Source organism: Furipterus horrens, unplaced genomic scaffold, assembly GCF_987537825.1.
Source record: "Furipterus horrens unplaced genomic scaffold, mFurHor1.1.pri manual_scaffold_9, whole genome shotgun sequence".
NCBI lineage: Eukaryota > Metazoa > Chordata > Mammalia > Chiroptera > Furipteridae > Furipterus > Furipterus horrens.
The window spans coordinates 36985969-37003313 of record NW_028327179.1 but is presented as its reverse complement, the minus strand read 5'-3'; the positions used below and the strand labels follow the sequence as shown (position 1 = coordinate 37003313).

At 34.2% G+C, this 17345-nt stretch overlaps 1 protein-coding gene across 7 annotated transcripts in view; it reads left to right on the top strand.

Annotated features, from left to right (window-relative positions):
- The window catches only part of ADAM22 (ADAM metallopeptidase domain 22), a 233881-nt gene that overhangs the window by 204483 nt on the left and 12053 nt on the right, over positions 1–17345 (top strand). For 2 of the 7 annotated variants that reach the window (XM_090287263.1, XM_090287269.1), the window contains exons 25-30: positions 1443–1533; positions 4714–4731; positions 11928–12035; positions 14446–14546; positions 14869–14935; positions 17181–17291. In XM_090287263.1, coding sequence (XP_090143389.1) covers positions 1443–1533; positions 4714–4731; positions 11928–12035; positions 14446–14546; positions 14869–14935; positions 17181–17291 — 496 coding nt within the window. The remainder of the gene's footprint in view (positions 1–1442; positions 1534–4713; positions 4732–11927; positions 12036–14445; positions 14547–14868; positions 14936–17180; positions 17292–17345) is intronic. The other 5 variants (XM_090287266.1, XM_090287264.1, XM_090287268.1 and 2 more) reach the window with 3 other exon arrangements.

Sequence of the window (17345 nt, the reverse complement as noted above, 5' to 3'; positions counted from 1 at the left end):
ATTAAGAGTTTGGTATCCTTTGTCTTCACAGTGGTAGTCTGGAGCTCATTCCAGCAGTTAATGCAGCGATGAAGCTATTCAGGTCCATGGACTCAAGTTACCTGTCAAAAGTCATACCATCACTTAGAAATATTCAGGGCTGGCATTCAGTTTGTTGCTCCTTCTTAAATCCCTAGAAGAAAAGGAAGAGAAGACAGACACACCAAATCTTAGAGTCGGAAAATGCCAGTGACCCAGGGCTCCTCTGGCATCAGCATCCATGCATCCCACAGAGGACCTGGGCACACTGGAGTTGGCCAGTCCCCTTAGGTGCCCTGATCCTGCTATCTGACCTGACTACGAGTGCTCCCAGATGGAGGCCACCACTTTGGTTGTGGGGAATTGGAATCTGCTCAGTTGCCAATGATTACTGATATTTGATATTTAGAAGAATGCCTTAGGAATGCAATAGACAAGGAGAGATCTAAGTTGCTCTGGGTGAAACAGAAACATGGAATATAAATCATTATCAGCAAAACAGGTCTTCTAGTATCAGATCCAGGCCTCTGATGTGCCTTCTCTGCTCTTGGGCCCTCACTCACACTTGTTTACCAAGCCTTCGATTCACTGAGCCACTCCATCTGCCATGATCCCCTTAAGAATTACATCTCAGTCTGTCTGACAAAAGATGCTGACACACAATGTCATTACCAAGTCCTGAGTGTCAGCCCTGCCCTGGCCCTCTGCCAGATCGATGCTGCCTGGCTCTCATGTCTCAATAGTACTGTCTCCAGCAAATCAGACTTTCTTTTTCTTGATTTTTCTTCTCTAGGATGCCATGACCATCATTGCCCAGACTGGGAACTGTCATCCCAGGGCTTTATCATCTATACCACCTGAGCAATGACTATAGCAATCTGTAGGCACATTTTCTCCCTTAAGAGGCTTATGTTTACTTTGAAAGACAAAATATCAAACACACAACTGAGAGCAAGTAGGACCTTGCATTAGTTGTCAAAATGGAGTCATAGAAAAAATAGCATTCCTAGAATTCCCGAGGAAGAGGGCAGAGTCAAAAGGAACATGGGTTTAAAAGTTCTTCTTCCCCAGTGGGTGCTATGCCAATATACTAGTATTGCACCTTCCTTTTTCCACCTCATTTTCTTTATTCAATGACCTCATCATATTTTCCAGAAAATTTCATGAAAAGTACAGTTGCACGAAATGCACTTGGACAAGAATTGGAACATACACAGAGAATTATTTAAATAAAAATAGTTGATGCACATTGCTAAGATACGGTTGATGTATCTTCCCTTTAAAAAATATCCGCTTTAAAAATATTTTAAAATAATGTTGTTGGTGTGAGGATTACAAAGCTGGAGATTAAAGTTCCTGAAAGAATTTTATGTCAAAATTTCAATTACATACACAGATCTTTATTATTTCTTTTTTCCCTCTAGGTGTTGCTGGTACCAACATCATAATAGGCATAATTGCTGGCACCATTTTGGTGCTGGCCCTCATATTAGGAATAATCGCATGGGGTTATAAGTAAGTGAAATATCTCAGTATTTTTACTGTTAGCATATACTTTAAAACATTTTGTTCAAGTGAACTAAACGCCTGTAAAGTATTGTGTCATTGGATAAATATGCCAGCAATGAAAATCAATCTGGCTCAAAATTGAATCAATGATTGTTCTTGGCATGATTAGAGGTAATGATAATTTATTGTTTGTTTTTTGTTTTAAATTTTGAGGTAACTCCTGTCCTAAAAGTACTGGATAGTGTTCTAAAACCATTATGTGAAGTAAAATCAATCTAGATTGTGTCTTAGACATGGTTTACTCTTTAGTGATACCAGTTCTCTCTTGACTTAAACCCATACCCAGAAATCTAAGCAAGATGATCAATTAGGGAGCATACACAGTACTTTAATAATAGCAGTCGTATCAACAAGAACAGCAGCCACAGATCTGTAACCAAGTGCTTGCCACGGCTGTGCATCATGGTGAGGGCAAAACCTCTTTATCTTCACAACCAGTATGAAGGGGGCATTATTTATTAAATATGTGGGTGTTTTTATATGAAGAAAAGAGTGTTCAGAGATGTTTGTTAAAATTGGAATTCAACTTTAAGTTACAACTTTTGAAAGCCTAATTCTTTCTTAAGTTTCAGAGTTCACCTTATAATTTTTTGGTTCTATTTATAAATTTTTTAAAGTTTTGCTATATAACTTTTGAAAATTGGATCCCCTTAAGCATTTAGCTAAGTAAATGACTTCAAACTTTCCAAACTTATTTATATATTTAATATGTTCAGTTTACTTCAATCTTATGATGTAAAAAATGTCCTTAGTATTCAAATAACATTTAATTTTAATAAATTAAAACTTAAGGTGAACTTTAAGTTCTCTTTAATATTTCAACTTAAAAATCATAGTTCTGCCTGACTGCTGTGGCTCAGTGGATTGAGCATCGGCCTGTGAACCAAATGTCACTGGTTCGATTCCCAGTCAGGACACATGACTAGGTTGCACATTAGGTCCCCAGTTGGGGCGCGAGTGAGAGGAAACCACACAGTGATGTTTCTCTCCCTCTCTTTCTCCTTTCCCCGCTCTCTAAAAATAAAATAAATAAACAAACAAATAAATAAATAATTTTTAAAAAAATTATAGTTCTGCTGATTCTGCTGATATTTCAGGTTCCAGCCTGAGGCATCTCCATTTGGGAGTCTTGCAACTTTCTCTAAGTCATTCTGCACATTCCTTTGCTTTGTAGCACTTTTTTCTCTTCGTAGACCAAACTTAGTTCATTAAAACACTTGGGAATTAGAATATATTAGGCTTTAAAATTACTCCGAAGCTTTCAATAGACTAGGCTCTATGTAATTGTTTGCTGTTTGCTGTTATCATTCTCACCTGACATCATCTGAAACCAATGGAATCAAAGGGAATACCTTTAAAAGTGTATGTTGATGTTGCTTGCGGTGAGGTCAGAACCCTGAAAGTTTCTTTCTTTGAAAAGAGAGAGTATTTTGTTTGTATGTTGCAAGCATTAAAATACAGAGAGACATTTCAGGAAAACATTGCTCTCAAATAGCACAGACTGCACAGTAAAGTTCAGCATAGCATAGCAAGGAGAGCACAGCATCATAGTAACGGTTGGCCCTGATTAAATGAGTGCCTAGTTCTGTACCAGCCCATAGATGCTTAATACCTCTGGGCATCTTTGATGTACAGGCCATTAGGTATATTGTATACTTACACTTGCACAGGCCAATTTCAGCATAACATTTGGAGTTATAAAATTATGTTCTGAAAGGAAGGCTTTTCTGTATATTTATTGCTTGGTTTCCCCTCACACCTCAGGTGAGTTAGCTCACGTGTTTGATGCGACACTTAGATAGTAATTGCCATCACAAGCATTGTTGTTTTGAAGTAGTTCACTGGTTCCATTTTCGTGTGAAAGGGGAAAGCAAAATTGTTAGTTCTGTGTTGTGTGATTTTTTTGCCACCTACTGATAAAAGTTGATGTTTTATTTTTATAACCTTGGGGGGAAAATTGCCTTTCAGAAAATATGAAACTGAAACATCTACTCCTATTGCTACTCAAATGACCTGTGTTCATTTGTTTAATGATTAGAATTAAAAGTACTTATTTCTGTATATCATTCCTTATTTTTATGAAATTTTTGAAGTGTCATCTTTTTATTTCTTAATATATGTACTTTGCAGATTCATTAAGGAAATAAACGAATCTTATCTGTACGGCAATATTCTCTTCATAAGTAATTTGGACCTAAATGATGAAAGTTTTAATGTTGCTAAACTTATTCAGAACATGCTTAAAAATATAATGAGAATGTAGAAAACTTTAATACAAGAATTAATTTTATTAATGTGATGTTTCACATGTTTTATTTCAAATTCAAAAATGGATTTAGAATTTGAAAACTCACTTTCTCATTAATTCCAGTTGAATTTCCTACCCCTTCTCCAAGTCTTGGAGGGGGAGGGGGACGGCAGCATAGGAAATAAGGAATACTCATTGAGAGCTGGGGGACAAGTTACCAGTCACTGGTGCCTCACTACCATACCCCCAGAACACAGTTTTAAGGATTGATTTACTTTAAAACTCATGTAATTTTATTTCAGCATATGGCCAAATAAAAAACAGAGACTAAACTTTGAATGTGAAGCTTGTGAGTAAGTAGTAATAACTTAGGTCCATAACAGCTGTGAATTAACTCACTTTCATTTATCATGATGAAATAAAATGTTCTAGTGTCCATTTCTGTTCTTCTGTTTTAAATTCTTAGGGATGGCTTTAGTTTGGGGCATATACTATATCGAAAAAGGAGTGAATTATGATTTTTATTTTGAAAACAGGGTGAATTTATATAAGTAACTTGATTACTCAATTTCATTATTTAAAGCAATATATACATCCAAAAACCCATATTTGAAATAGTTTTGATTTTAGAACCTTACTAAATATTTAATAGGATACAATCAATATTGAGAAAAGTTACTCTTTTATAACTGAAGCTTTTAACACTTCAAAAAATAGTTATTTGAAAATATTGTCATTAACTCATTGTTGTCACTTCTCCTAAAGCTAAGTGAAATCTGTGTTTGTATGACTTTGCTTTTATGTTTAGTGCTCTATCTTAATATACTTTTGTAGGTAACTAGTTTTTTTTTTTTCCCTCTCTACTTGTCCATGAAAAGAAACTATCGAGAACAGAGGTATGTAATAAGAATAATCTGAACATATGACTGAAAGTTTTAAACCCTATTAGCATCTCTGGAATTCCTACATTCAATTATAAATAAAGTTTACATTCTTATGCTGTAGTGATCATAAACTAATCTTGATTTTTCATGACCTTAAAATGATAATTTTGATAATGGTACTGTGGAATGTATTAATTTAAAATAGCTATCATATTTTAGTTTTAATGATTCTTTCATCCAACAATACTACAATTAATAGAAGTTCTTATTTGTGTTATTTTCACAGTAATATGAAGGGAAATCCATTTTTTTTCCTTCTAAAACAAACTTATGTTAAGGTGTCACCTTTGTTTACATTAATTAATTAGCTTTCCCTCATGTTTATGACACTCTTATAGCCAATGCTTTCTGAGATTTATTTTTTTATTTCTTCCTGTTGTTATATCAGTAGCGTCCACTCATAGGTGATAAAATTTCTACGGGCACAGTGTTATGGTCAGGAGAATGTCCTTGCACTTGATTGCCTTTTGCGTCTCTGCATAAGAAAATATTGTTTTTTACTAATCAGGTAATTACACAGTTAGTTAAAGAAATAATTTGCATAGTTGGAATCTCTGATTGTCTAGTATTCTTTTTTGATTACAAAAAGCCCATAAAGTCAGGCACCCTGTTCATCATAACCTTAAAATTTATGTTTAATCAACAGCATAAAAAGAGATTCAAAGAATTTCTGCAGTTCTGTAAGAATTGCCTATTTTTTAAATAAAATTAAATTAGCCCATACTGGGGTACATCCTTTACTTTTCATTTTAAAAATGACTAATGCTCTTAGCTATTGGTACAAAATAATCTAAAATATCCTGGATATTGATAGCCCAGACCAGGTCTTGTACATCATATAGTACTAGTTTTTTACTCAAGATATCTTTGCAGATTACTACTTACTTAGCTTTTCCTACTATTTTATTAAATGCTTGTGGCAGTTTAGGAATAAGATGTAATAAACATGGTGAGACTTTTTCAGGCCACAACCAGTCCTTTAATTTTTTCACAAGTTAAAATTATGAATTTTACCTTCTCTTTCCTTACAAGCTATAATTTAAAATCCCTATAAGCTTTAGCCATAAGTATCTACAGAGTCTTTATTTTTTATGAATAAATGGTGCCCACAGGGTACAACTGAGGTCCTGGTCAGTTAGCATAGGTATTAGAAAATATTGACCTTGTCCTGGACTAACTAACTCATTATTAATGGAAAAAAGTAAAACTGAGGCAAAATTAAATTAAATTTTATTAATTAAATGTAAAACTAAATTAGGTTAGGCCCTGGCTGCTGTGGCTCAGTGGATTGAGTGTTAGCCTGTGAGCCAAGTGTCGCTGGTTCGAATCCTAGTCAGGGCACATGACTAGGTTGCACGTCAGGTCCCCAGTTGGGGGCACGAGTGAGAGGAAACCACACAGTGATGTTTCTCTCCCTCTCTTTCTCCTTTCCCCTCTCTCTAAAAATAAAATAAATAAACACACAAATAAATAAATAAATAATTTATAAAAAAAACAACAATAATGGAAAAAAAATTAAATTAGGTTAAATTTTAAAAACAACTAGAATTCTTTGTGCCATGTTTTAAACTCGTGTGTCCTGAAACACCGGAGAAGAGCTGAGCCATTTAAGCTTTCTGTTGGGTCAAAGCTGATCATTCATATCAGAAATCTAAGTTTGGTGGCTTTCTTCAGGAAAAATCAGAATTAGGCTAATAAGATCAAAAATTGATGAATCAACTCCACTTCCATAGGAGCTAAGGCTAAAATGTAATTTAATATTGCTGACTATAAAAGGGGAAATAAAATGTCACAAATATATAGCATAAGCAAGACTAAAACAGTGCTCTCAGATGTGTCCTCACCAGGGAGACTTAGAATAAAGGAATTGTCTGCAGTATAAAAAAATAACGTGCAAAGCTGTGCACCAGTCTTTTTCTAACTCAATACATGCATAGGTATAGTTAAAGAAATTTTTATATTAAGACTCTCCGTTATGTACCTGATATAATTTCTTGTCTCCTGGTATTACTGAGTCATCATTTCATGGATCTGGCTATTCTTTTGGAATCTAGTTTATATTTTGAGAATTGACACATCTTAAGCAGATATTTATTTTATATTTTTTTATTTGTTTTAACACAACCTTTATGTATTTTTGCCCTTGTCCATAGCTAATGAGTCTTGGGTTTGTACAGTAATTCTCACAATGGAGGAGTAGCAGAATGGACTTTAGATAAGGAGTCGTAAATGAATAAATATCTTCTGAAGGATTTCCCTTTTTTGAGAATATATGTTAAGTGGTTATAGAGAAGGTGGTAAGGCCAACAGACCAAAGCATGAATTAAGAAATTTACAATCTTGTAAATATCTGCAGATATTCAAATAACACATGCCCAGTTACAAAGGATGCCAGGAAATAGAAATAAAATTTTTGAGTTGTCCTGGCCTTTAAATTAGGTTTTTCTTTAAGGTTCCATGATAGGAGGACCAATTGACAAGGAATCAGATAGCTACTTGCTAGTATGTGGTCTTGGGAAATTACATAAACTTTCCGCAACACATAAGTCAGATCAAGTTCTTTGTAATCTGTAAAGCATTATAGTAAGGGAAGTGGTTAGTATGTGGTCTCTTAGACTTTGTGTTTCTCTGATCTGCAAATGAGAGATGGATCTGGTTCTCAAAGAGTGAGGCCTGCATATACCAGCTGAGCTGGGGGAAGAATTGATGAACATAAGGTTTGCTTTGACACTAAATGCAAGACCATATTAAATAAGTAGCCAGTTATCAGAATCATATTAATAATATAATGGCTGAAAAATGCCGTATTGGGCATTACTTTCAAATTATTGGAGAGGTCAGGCAAGCCATTCTTTGAAGGAGGCTGATAACCTGGTAAATTTTCCCTCTGGAAAATGTGCCCTCAGGGTTTTTGTTATGTGAAGGAATGTGTGGTAGGTTTAATTGTAGGTCTGACAAAAAGATAAGAAGCAAACCCAGTTTTTCTTTTTGTCTACAACTGCTTAATGGGAAATAGAAGCTCCATTCTGGGGCAGAGTGGAGGCAGAACCATAAACCTACCAGTGTCATATTGTGAACGGTAGAACCATAGAACCTCAGAGCCTCGGAGAAATCTTATACATTATACCGTTAGAAGGGTGGCTATTGGTCCTTTTCTTTAAAATCTTCAGGGAAAAAGACATCTATAATTTTTTCAGTTATGCTCTTGTTTAATTGGGTTGGCCAAAAAGTTCGTTTAGTTTTTTCCGTCTGATGGCTCCAGTAGTGCTTAGTCGTCTTTAACTTCATTCAAAACAATGTTGTTAGATTGTATTGTGACAGCTGTAATATAAGCATGCATTTAAAAAAAACTTACCAAAATTGGTGAATTTTTGTGCAGCCATTTTAATATTGAAGATAGCAAATACGCAACATTTTCAGTGTATAATGCTTTAGTATTTCAAGAAAGATAAAAACTCAACTGAAACACACACACACAAAAGATTTGTGCAGTGTACAGAGAAGATGCTATGACTGATTGGACATGTCAGAAGTGGTTTGCGAAGTTTCTTGGTACTATTGACATTTTGGCCACATAGTTCTTTGCTGCAGGGCTGTGTTATGTTTTGGAAGATGTTTAGCAGCACCCCTAGCCTCTACCCACTAGAAGCCAATAGCAGGAGATAGCAGACATACTAAAAATATCCAAATCAATCAAGTTATTAGTGAAAATGAAAAATATCCTTTTATTTTAGGGAAAAACCATTATGGACTTTTTGGCCAACCCAACAGTTGAACATAATTGCTTTAGGACTTAGCAGCTGTCCATTTTATAATAAAAATTATAACTTTGAGTTTTAATTTTCAAGCAAATTTTACAAACAGCAATAGAATAAGAAAACAGATAGAACTTGGATTTATAAGACACCTGTATTCAGAGTAAATATTCTCTTTGTCTGAGACAAATATACATCATTATGATTAAGATGATATAGCATAAACAGTTAGATCATATCTAAGTGATTTATACCTTAAGCAGAAATCCCCTTCCCCATTTCTTTTCTCTCTCACCTGTTTTAGCCACTTTATTTCCTGCTTTTGAACCTCTCTCCTTTTTTTAAATCTTTCTTAGTTTGTTTTTATATTATTATTATTTCAGTGATGGTCATACATCTGTCAATGTGACTTGGTACACATTACACAGTATTTATTAAAATTGTAAAGTAATAATTTTCAATAACAGACAGCCCAGACACTGATAAAGCTCTGAAGAAATGCCTCCTTCAGTATTAAGGTTAAGACTTAATTAACTTTTTTTCATTACATTATCATTTTGAATATATGCAAGAATTATTAAGTTAAATATTTTGGTTCAATGGCCCCTTTTAGGAAAGATCAGACTTTCCTCATAACAGGGATCATTTTTTGAGTAAAAAGAATTTAAATAAGCTTTTCTTTTCTTTATGGTTATTATTGTTAAAAGTTCATGCACATGTGTAAGATATTTATATGTCATATGGGAAATATGATATAACTTTCCCATTATAAAACTTAACACTAGTCAGTCCACTTAATGTGATAGTCACTGCTAAATTCCAAATTCTATGAAACCACCAAAATTTGGGAAGAAAGCTACAAAGACTAGAAAAATAAATTCAATTTAAAAAATTTAAAGAGATCATATAGTTGGTCATTTATGATCTTATATAACGAGTGATGAAATGTTATTTTCTTGATCACGGGGACCTGATATTCTCTGTCTTCACTAAAGGTTAAACAAGAAGAAATAGATTTATAATGTATAATGGATATTGAAAAAGAGTGAATCTCTAGACCATTGAAAGATGTTAAAAATTATTCTTGAGATCTTTAACAAAATTAATAATCATTAACATTTTTATGCATTTACTATGTGAAGAAAGTTACATGTATTACTAAAAGAATTTTAAGAATGCAAAGTAGTTTCTGTATTTTGGAGATTTCACATCAGAGATAGTTAAGAATCTAATCTACCTGGGATGATAAAAACAAGGCTGTTCCCAGAAATTCATTGAACATAAATTCCCTTCCAAACCTCTGACTGAAGCCCACAGAGTTTATATGTTTAGCATTTAAGATGTTTGTACACTGTGTAAAAGATGATTATATACTGCAGAGAAATTACACTGAGGGAGTGGTAAAATGTGCTCAGTTAAAATAAAAACAAAATTGGGCCCCCTCCATGTGAGAGGCAGTCCATTTAAGCCTGTGCTGTAAGGTAAGTGAGGCCTTGGTAAATGATAGAACCATGTGAGGAGAAGGTAATTTGGGGGAATTAATTAATGGGAAAGGACACGTGTAGTTGGAACTTGTCTTTATTTAATTTGAATTTAGTGATGCACATCTCATCAGTTTAGAAAGTTTATCATTAAAGATGATAATGACAAAAATGAGTTGTTAACCATAAAATCATTATTGGGAATATGATGTTGATGGGGATGTTCTCTGGCATTCTTTTATAAATATGAATATGATACAAAGGGAAGTTTCCTTCCTGAGGCAAGGTAGAGAACTTTGAATTTATTGAGAACATTTTTTCAAGCATTGATGGACTATTTTACTGATAGGAGGCAAGAAAAAATATATAACTGCAGAGATTAAAGATCTCTTGCATAAGAAAATATATTACTTGTCCTATATTATTAACACTATAAATATGGGGGAATTATATTAATTTTTATAAAATTAATGTTTCATAATGCACCAGGAAAATGAAAGATTACAATTATGAGTTGAAGTCATTTAAAGGGCTAAAAATACTTTGAAGGATTTTGTATCAAAGAATTATAGGTAAAATTAGTCTTACAAATTTAATGAGACATTCTTTCTTTAAAGGAGAAGAGTAGGTTTAATTATACAAATTAATATGTATGCTTTATATCAGTTGGAAAATCTTTAGATTCGTAAAGATGTGTGAATACGTACGTATATAGAATTAAAATAATATAAGATAGAATATTCAATAATTCAGAAGAGTGAATGACCAAATATTTTAAACATTTAAAACACCTGAAAGTTACATATTTTGGATAAAATTTAGGATCAGTAAATAACCATGACTAGCATAGGAACTAAGGAAAAACCAAATGAAAAAAAGGAATTAACAAATGTGTACCTTTGTTGGAGACCTATTTCACTACAACTCTGTTTAAAATTCTCTGCCCAACACTAGTTCATGATACCTCCAACAACAGCACTGAGTGGAACTGAATCAAGTTTTTGGCGGCCCTGCATTGGCAAATGATCAGATTATCAACTAAGGAAGGAGGGCTGAATCAACCCTATTACTTGAGAGAAAGTAATAAGAATCTGTTCCAGTCTTAGTTAAATCAGTACCAGAGCAAGGAGAGTTAGTAACAGGGCAGATGTTCCCTTATCGAGCCCCTACAGTGGAGATGGAGAACCCTGCTCATCCACCAACTGCTGATAAATGTCCTTCTATAGTCTCATCAAATAATTCAGTTATTTTTTCAACTTTTCCTCTTGCTAAATTATCTTCCTTTACATATTCTACTGTGCAGTATAGAATTATATTTTAGACTCACCTTTGAATCTTTTTCAGTTTCTTCATATTCCTGTTAAGCAATGAGTTTCAAATCAAACAGAGAATTCTAATAAGAATTTATTTGCATGAAATTGTAGAACATAGCTTAAAAATGCATCAGTCTTTTTAGAGACCAATCAGAGTTACATTATGTAATGTTAGAAATCTTGAATAGTTTATTCACCCTGGTGAAAAAAAAACTATGTCTTATCTGGGCAAAGACTGTCTGTCCCAACACAGCTCCCTTGGCACCATTTTTCTTTTTCTTTCTTTTTCTCTTTTTTTAGACAAAGCTGCACTTAACATCTCTAAGTATAATGAAGTTATAATGAAAACCTTCCTCTTTTCATATTTTCTTCTGAAGCAAAGCTTTATTCATTCAGACTGTAGAGACCACAGCGATTGCATTTCTGATCTCTAGAATGTCTTTAACTTGTCACAATTATTAATGATCTTATGTGTTGTTACAGATTTGATTCATGTAGATCATTATCCCTACCTCTTTTTTCCTAAAATAATATTTGTATATGTCTGTGTTCATGTGTGTGTCTTGTTTTCTGACTCTGAAATGTTTATTATGCCTTAGACAGTTGCCCCAGGGAGATTATGTAAAAAAGCCTGGAGATGGCGACTCTTTTTATAGCGACATTCCTCCTGGAGTCAGCACAAACTCAGCATCTAGTTCTAAGAAGAGGTCTGCTTTTCTGTCGCATTTTCAGATTTCTACCTGTTCCATCACACATTATTCCATTAGTCAGAACATTTCATTATTTTGCAGCAGGTTTGATTACTTCTTCCTTCTTTCTTGAATGTTGAAAAATAGTATCCTTTGTTCTTTGATTACTGTTACTTGAAATGCCATATGCTCAGAACCACTTGTTTAACAAATCAGACCCAAAATCCCAACAAAAACAAAACTAAACAAGTAATGTTAAATCTATATAGAAACCCTAGGGTTTTTCATTCTTGCTCTTATATGGCTTAAGAACCTATTTCACTATATTTTAAATGGTGAGCTTTATGTCATGTTTGGTAGTCAAAGAAAAAGGTTACTGTCATGCTTCAATAAAAGTAGTTGTTAAAATAAATTGGTAATATGAATGCTGCATTGGATATTTTTAAATTTTAAATATATTAAAAGCTAAGCTTGCTGGGGGGAAAATTGCTTCTCTGTGAATCATATATTTGAATATTATGATTTTGTCTTTTATGCCTGGAATGTTTATTTCTAGATTTTATGACTTAGAGCTTGGTGGCCAAATTAATTTAAATATATTTAACGTTTGAGAGTCTCATTGTGGGTGGGGTTAAGATATTCCTTATATGTCTTAAACTTTGATGCTATATTCTTGCTCCAGGATCTTAAGGTGTATAACACCATTTAAAATTCTGTGTGTTTTATGATTCTTTAATAAAATAAGCTGATAGAAGAAATAAGTAGTTGGAATGATTTAGGAAATGAGATATTCCTAAAGGAAATGAAATGAGTCATTCATTGAAGGACGCTATTATATTCCTGTGGAGAATTTCTTTAAAATTCTTGGTTGAGGGTGTTATGTATAGGAAAAAGAGACTGATGGCCCCTTGTATTACTTAGGGCATAGCACACACTTTGTAGATTGAAGAAAGGGAAATTGCTAATTTATTGAAAAGAAAGATAATCTCTTCTGGAGTTCTAAATAGAGTGAATCATCTGTAAAAATTCTGCAGTGGGTTTCACACTTTATAAACAATCAGGAAGGAGAATAGAAGAAATTAGTGAGATCTGGGAACTCTATGTGGAACTACCTTAAGCATGAAGGGGTGTTTTTGCTTAAGTAACATAGTTTAAAGCAAAAGTAAAAATACTAGTGTGTGCTCAAGTACAACTCTATGGAAGGATGTTTGAAACATGTTATTTTTAATATTTATTGGGGGATTTTTGGCTAAGAGAATAAGATTTACTTAAACTCAGCATATAAATTTTTTTCTTGGTCAAATATTTAATTTTAAAGTAAATAATGTGGTAAATAAGTGAAGAAATCAATGGATTTCATCAGAATTTCTGTTGTCCTTCTCTCCAAAATAGACATTATTCTTAATTAGTAAATGATGTTGAAAAAGTTCTAATCTAGGGAATTAATATATAATAATTGTTCCAGGTTTTATTTATTTGTATTCATTAGTAGAAGGCTCCTTTTAAAATAGACACTATTAGCATTAACTATAATGATATCTGGAAAAGATTTTAAGTACAATGCTATTTTCTAAAGTTACTCAAGAAGAGTTTAAAATATTGATTTGAATAGTTTCCAGATTTTAGCAAAATCTCAATGGGTTATAACTTTTAAGCAGTTAAAAATTGTATCAAATTGTGTGACTTCTCCTAAGTATATGTAATTTGTTAAAATACTTTTCTTATGTGGTACAAGGTAGGTGTGGACATTTTGCTTCTTGTAGACAATTTATTTAAAGATGGCAGGACACAAACAGCAGAAGGGCTTGATGATACATGGGCTTTGTCAGAGATACTTCCATGACAACATCCAATTCATTTCAGTTATTGGACAATTAACTAACAGAACTACATTTGGGGGAGCCATGTATGTGGAGAAAATGCCAATTTTCAGAAAATAATTTTATTATTTAAGAAAACCTAAAATTACTCTGATAAAGGTTAGCCAGAATAAATAGAACAAATTTTAATGAAATCTCTTAGAAGTCCATGTTGTCATAGTATTTGAATGGAAACCATTGCTTTACAATTAAGAAACATCTATGGTGGGACCCCATTATAATTCTGCTGTTTGGGTTACATAACCAAAACAGGTAGTGAATTTGCCATATACACTTGTGTTCTGGGGAATGTAACTGACTTGCATCGTATCCTGATATTTTTCAATTATAAACTATAATGGGGTTCCATTGTATTTGACTTTTCTTAAATTGAATGTTGTGTAATTCTGCCTTCTTCATGGAGACTTTCATGTTCTGTTCATTCTTTCATTTCAGATTTTTCTTTCTTGATTTTTAATGCACAGCAATGCTTAGAAATTTTGCTTACTGATTTCTGAACATTCATTTGATTATATTTTTGAACAATATATACACACTTTCAATTTCAGGTCAAATGGACTCTCTCATTCTTGGAGTGAAAGGATTCCAGACACAAAGCATATTTCAGACATCTGTGAAAATGGTCGACCTCGAAGTAACTCTTGGCAAGGTATAGGGTGGCATTGTGAATCCATCTGTCTTCATAACCCAAGTTCTGTATTCCATGGTCCCTGATTGTAAAGATTGCTCTTTTCTGTAAGCTCTTTAGCTCTTCTCCCAGTAGGCAAGAGGGCATTTACTATGAGTTCAATTCTTTTTTCTTGGATGGGAAATGATGGGACTTGATAGTGCCAGTGCGCCAGACTCATTGAGAAGGCTGTGCCCTGGGGGATGCTGGTTGTGAATTACATCCACTTGCAATACCATGTAATTAAACATATGGTGATTTTTAAATTTATATTCAAATCTAGCTATAAACCATCTCTTTTCAGGTAACCTGGGAGGCAACAGAAAGAAAATCAGAGGCAAAAGATTTAGACCTCGGTCTAATTCAACTGAGTAAGTCTGAACCTCTAATGGAAAAAGGCATTCCAGGGTCCTGTGCAGTTAGTGTGAAAAGTTAATTAACCAGATCATCAAAGAACTGCAAACCATGCCTCTGGTCTTGGTTTTGTCTTTTTTATTCCTTTTTTGCTGTTTTAAAATTAACCATGGCTTTTCTCTTTTACATAGGCATCTCCGCAACTGTGCCCAAACCAATACTCACTGATAGCCGGGGTTTCGCCCTCGGCAGGCCTTTCCTCCAGTAACCTGCCATTGTGGTGTCTTGGTTCCGTTTGAAGGGAATTTTGATAACATTCCTTTCTTCTCATCACCTGGGGGCCAGCCATTTCAGAGGGGTCACTCTTCCTCTCCCCAGTATTCACACAGCCTGGAAGCATCAGGGGGAAGTTCCCACCGTCCTAGAACATGATACTTACTGCTCACAGTGTGAAACCGCTGCTCTGAGGCCTCCTGGCTGCAATCTAAGCATTCTCTCAGACTAATGGGATTAGTTCCCCTTTTAAATTGTCCTTCTGAGGACATTTAAAAGGGCATTTACCCAAACTTGCTCTTTAACGGAATCATTGTCACTAAATGCAACACTATCCATTTTGAATGATAGCCATGCATTTTTTTTTAAACTGGGGATTGGGTCTGAAGTTACACTTAAGTCATTTATAATGAGGTAAACGCCATGCACACTTTTTTGTTTGTTTCTCCACTTAATAAAGTACAAGCAAACCCAAGCTTCCCCAAACCCTTATCTCCTATCACAGAATAAAACACATCCTTGCCACCCTTTTGGATGCCCCCTCGCCCCACCACATTTTAATTAACCATACTTTTTTGACGCATCTAAATTTTTTTAAATTGATATCTGACTGCAGTGCTAGTTATTATTCCCAGGATCTCTATTGCTTCTTTATGCCTAAATACTTAAAAAAAAAAAAAATCTCAATAGCAGGTATTTGTCAACTGCTTGTCAGAAACTTACGTTAGCTTTTCCATCATATAGCCTGCCTTTTTCAGTCCAGGACAATAACAATGCCCTGAAATTCGGACCTTCCTGCTGATGGTATTGTCTTGTAAGTGGCTTGTCAGTTTACTAGAGGATATTTTACCATAGAAACAATAGATAGATTCAAGTGATACCATTGCATGGTCCAGAATGGCATCATAGAACTCCATCATAAATAACTAATCTCTTAGAGTTTATCTTACACATTCCCAAAATGCTTGGATGCTTTAGGATTCATTGTGGATAAACTCTGGAATGTTGTTTGATTTGTTTTGCATGAGGTCACCCAGTAAGAGCTCCTTAGCTTATCTCAGTTGCTCACAAGAGTACAGATAAAACTGCAAAATGTTCTTCAGAATGTCCATTGAGTCCCACTTAGTAGTCTTAACAGTATTTCCTATGACGAAGCTTTAAAAACTCCTAAGTGAAGAAAACAAAAGACCCAATGTTATATACTAATGCTGTGAGTTTAGGACCCAAAGAATACTTGGTATTTAGCAAGATTCATAACAGTATTTTTCACAGTAACCACTAATTTTTTAAAAAATTTTCTGTAAAATTCCCACTCATGTTCTACTAGATAGCCCTTGAGAAATCTTGCCTGTGAGATAATTCAGTAATAATATTTAATAAGGTATCATAATGGAATTATCTTTATGAAAAAGAAATATTAAGGACTCCCTCAGATTTTTCAGACTTTCCAGATTTGGGTTACATTTCTCATGTTACCTAAGTGGAGCCAAGTCTGTGAAGCTGACTGCTGTTCTCACATTTCCACATACCTTATTGTGCAGGCACTACATATTTTTTTCTTAAAAGGAATACTAATGCATAGTGTATTGAGAATTATGTTGACAGGTTTCTTTTATACTCTCCATATTTGTTAAATAATACCATTTGCTTCTGATGGAACAACATCAAAATCATTTGTGTGACCATATGAGGAGTAGAATGACTGGACAAACACATCTTTTTTATTCTTTAGACTAAGAGGTATTATCAGGTCTATTATTTCAACATTCCTTTTAGTATCTCATCATCCCAAAGGAGGATGAAATGTTGGGACACGAATTAAAACATGCACCACAAATGCATACCCTGCTAATTAACAATATATAATATCTTTGTTTAATGTATTGTTTGTCCCCTGAAAGCTTTTGCATCTTCCTCACTGTTGTACACAATGTAAAAAAAAAAAAAGGTTTTGGCTTAGACTTTGTATTATATATTGTGTTTTTACAGGAGGGAGCCCCAAGCACCTGAGCCTGGGCACTCCCTCGCCCAGACAGTCCCATCCCAAGGCATAAGCCCAGGGGGCTCTGACAGCCCCCAGACAGGCAGTCTGGATCACAGGTCAGTCTCCACCTGCCCCTTCATTCTGGGCTGCCACTTAGTTTCCCCCCCAAG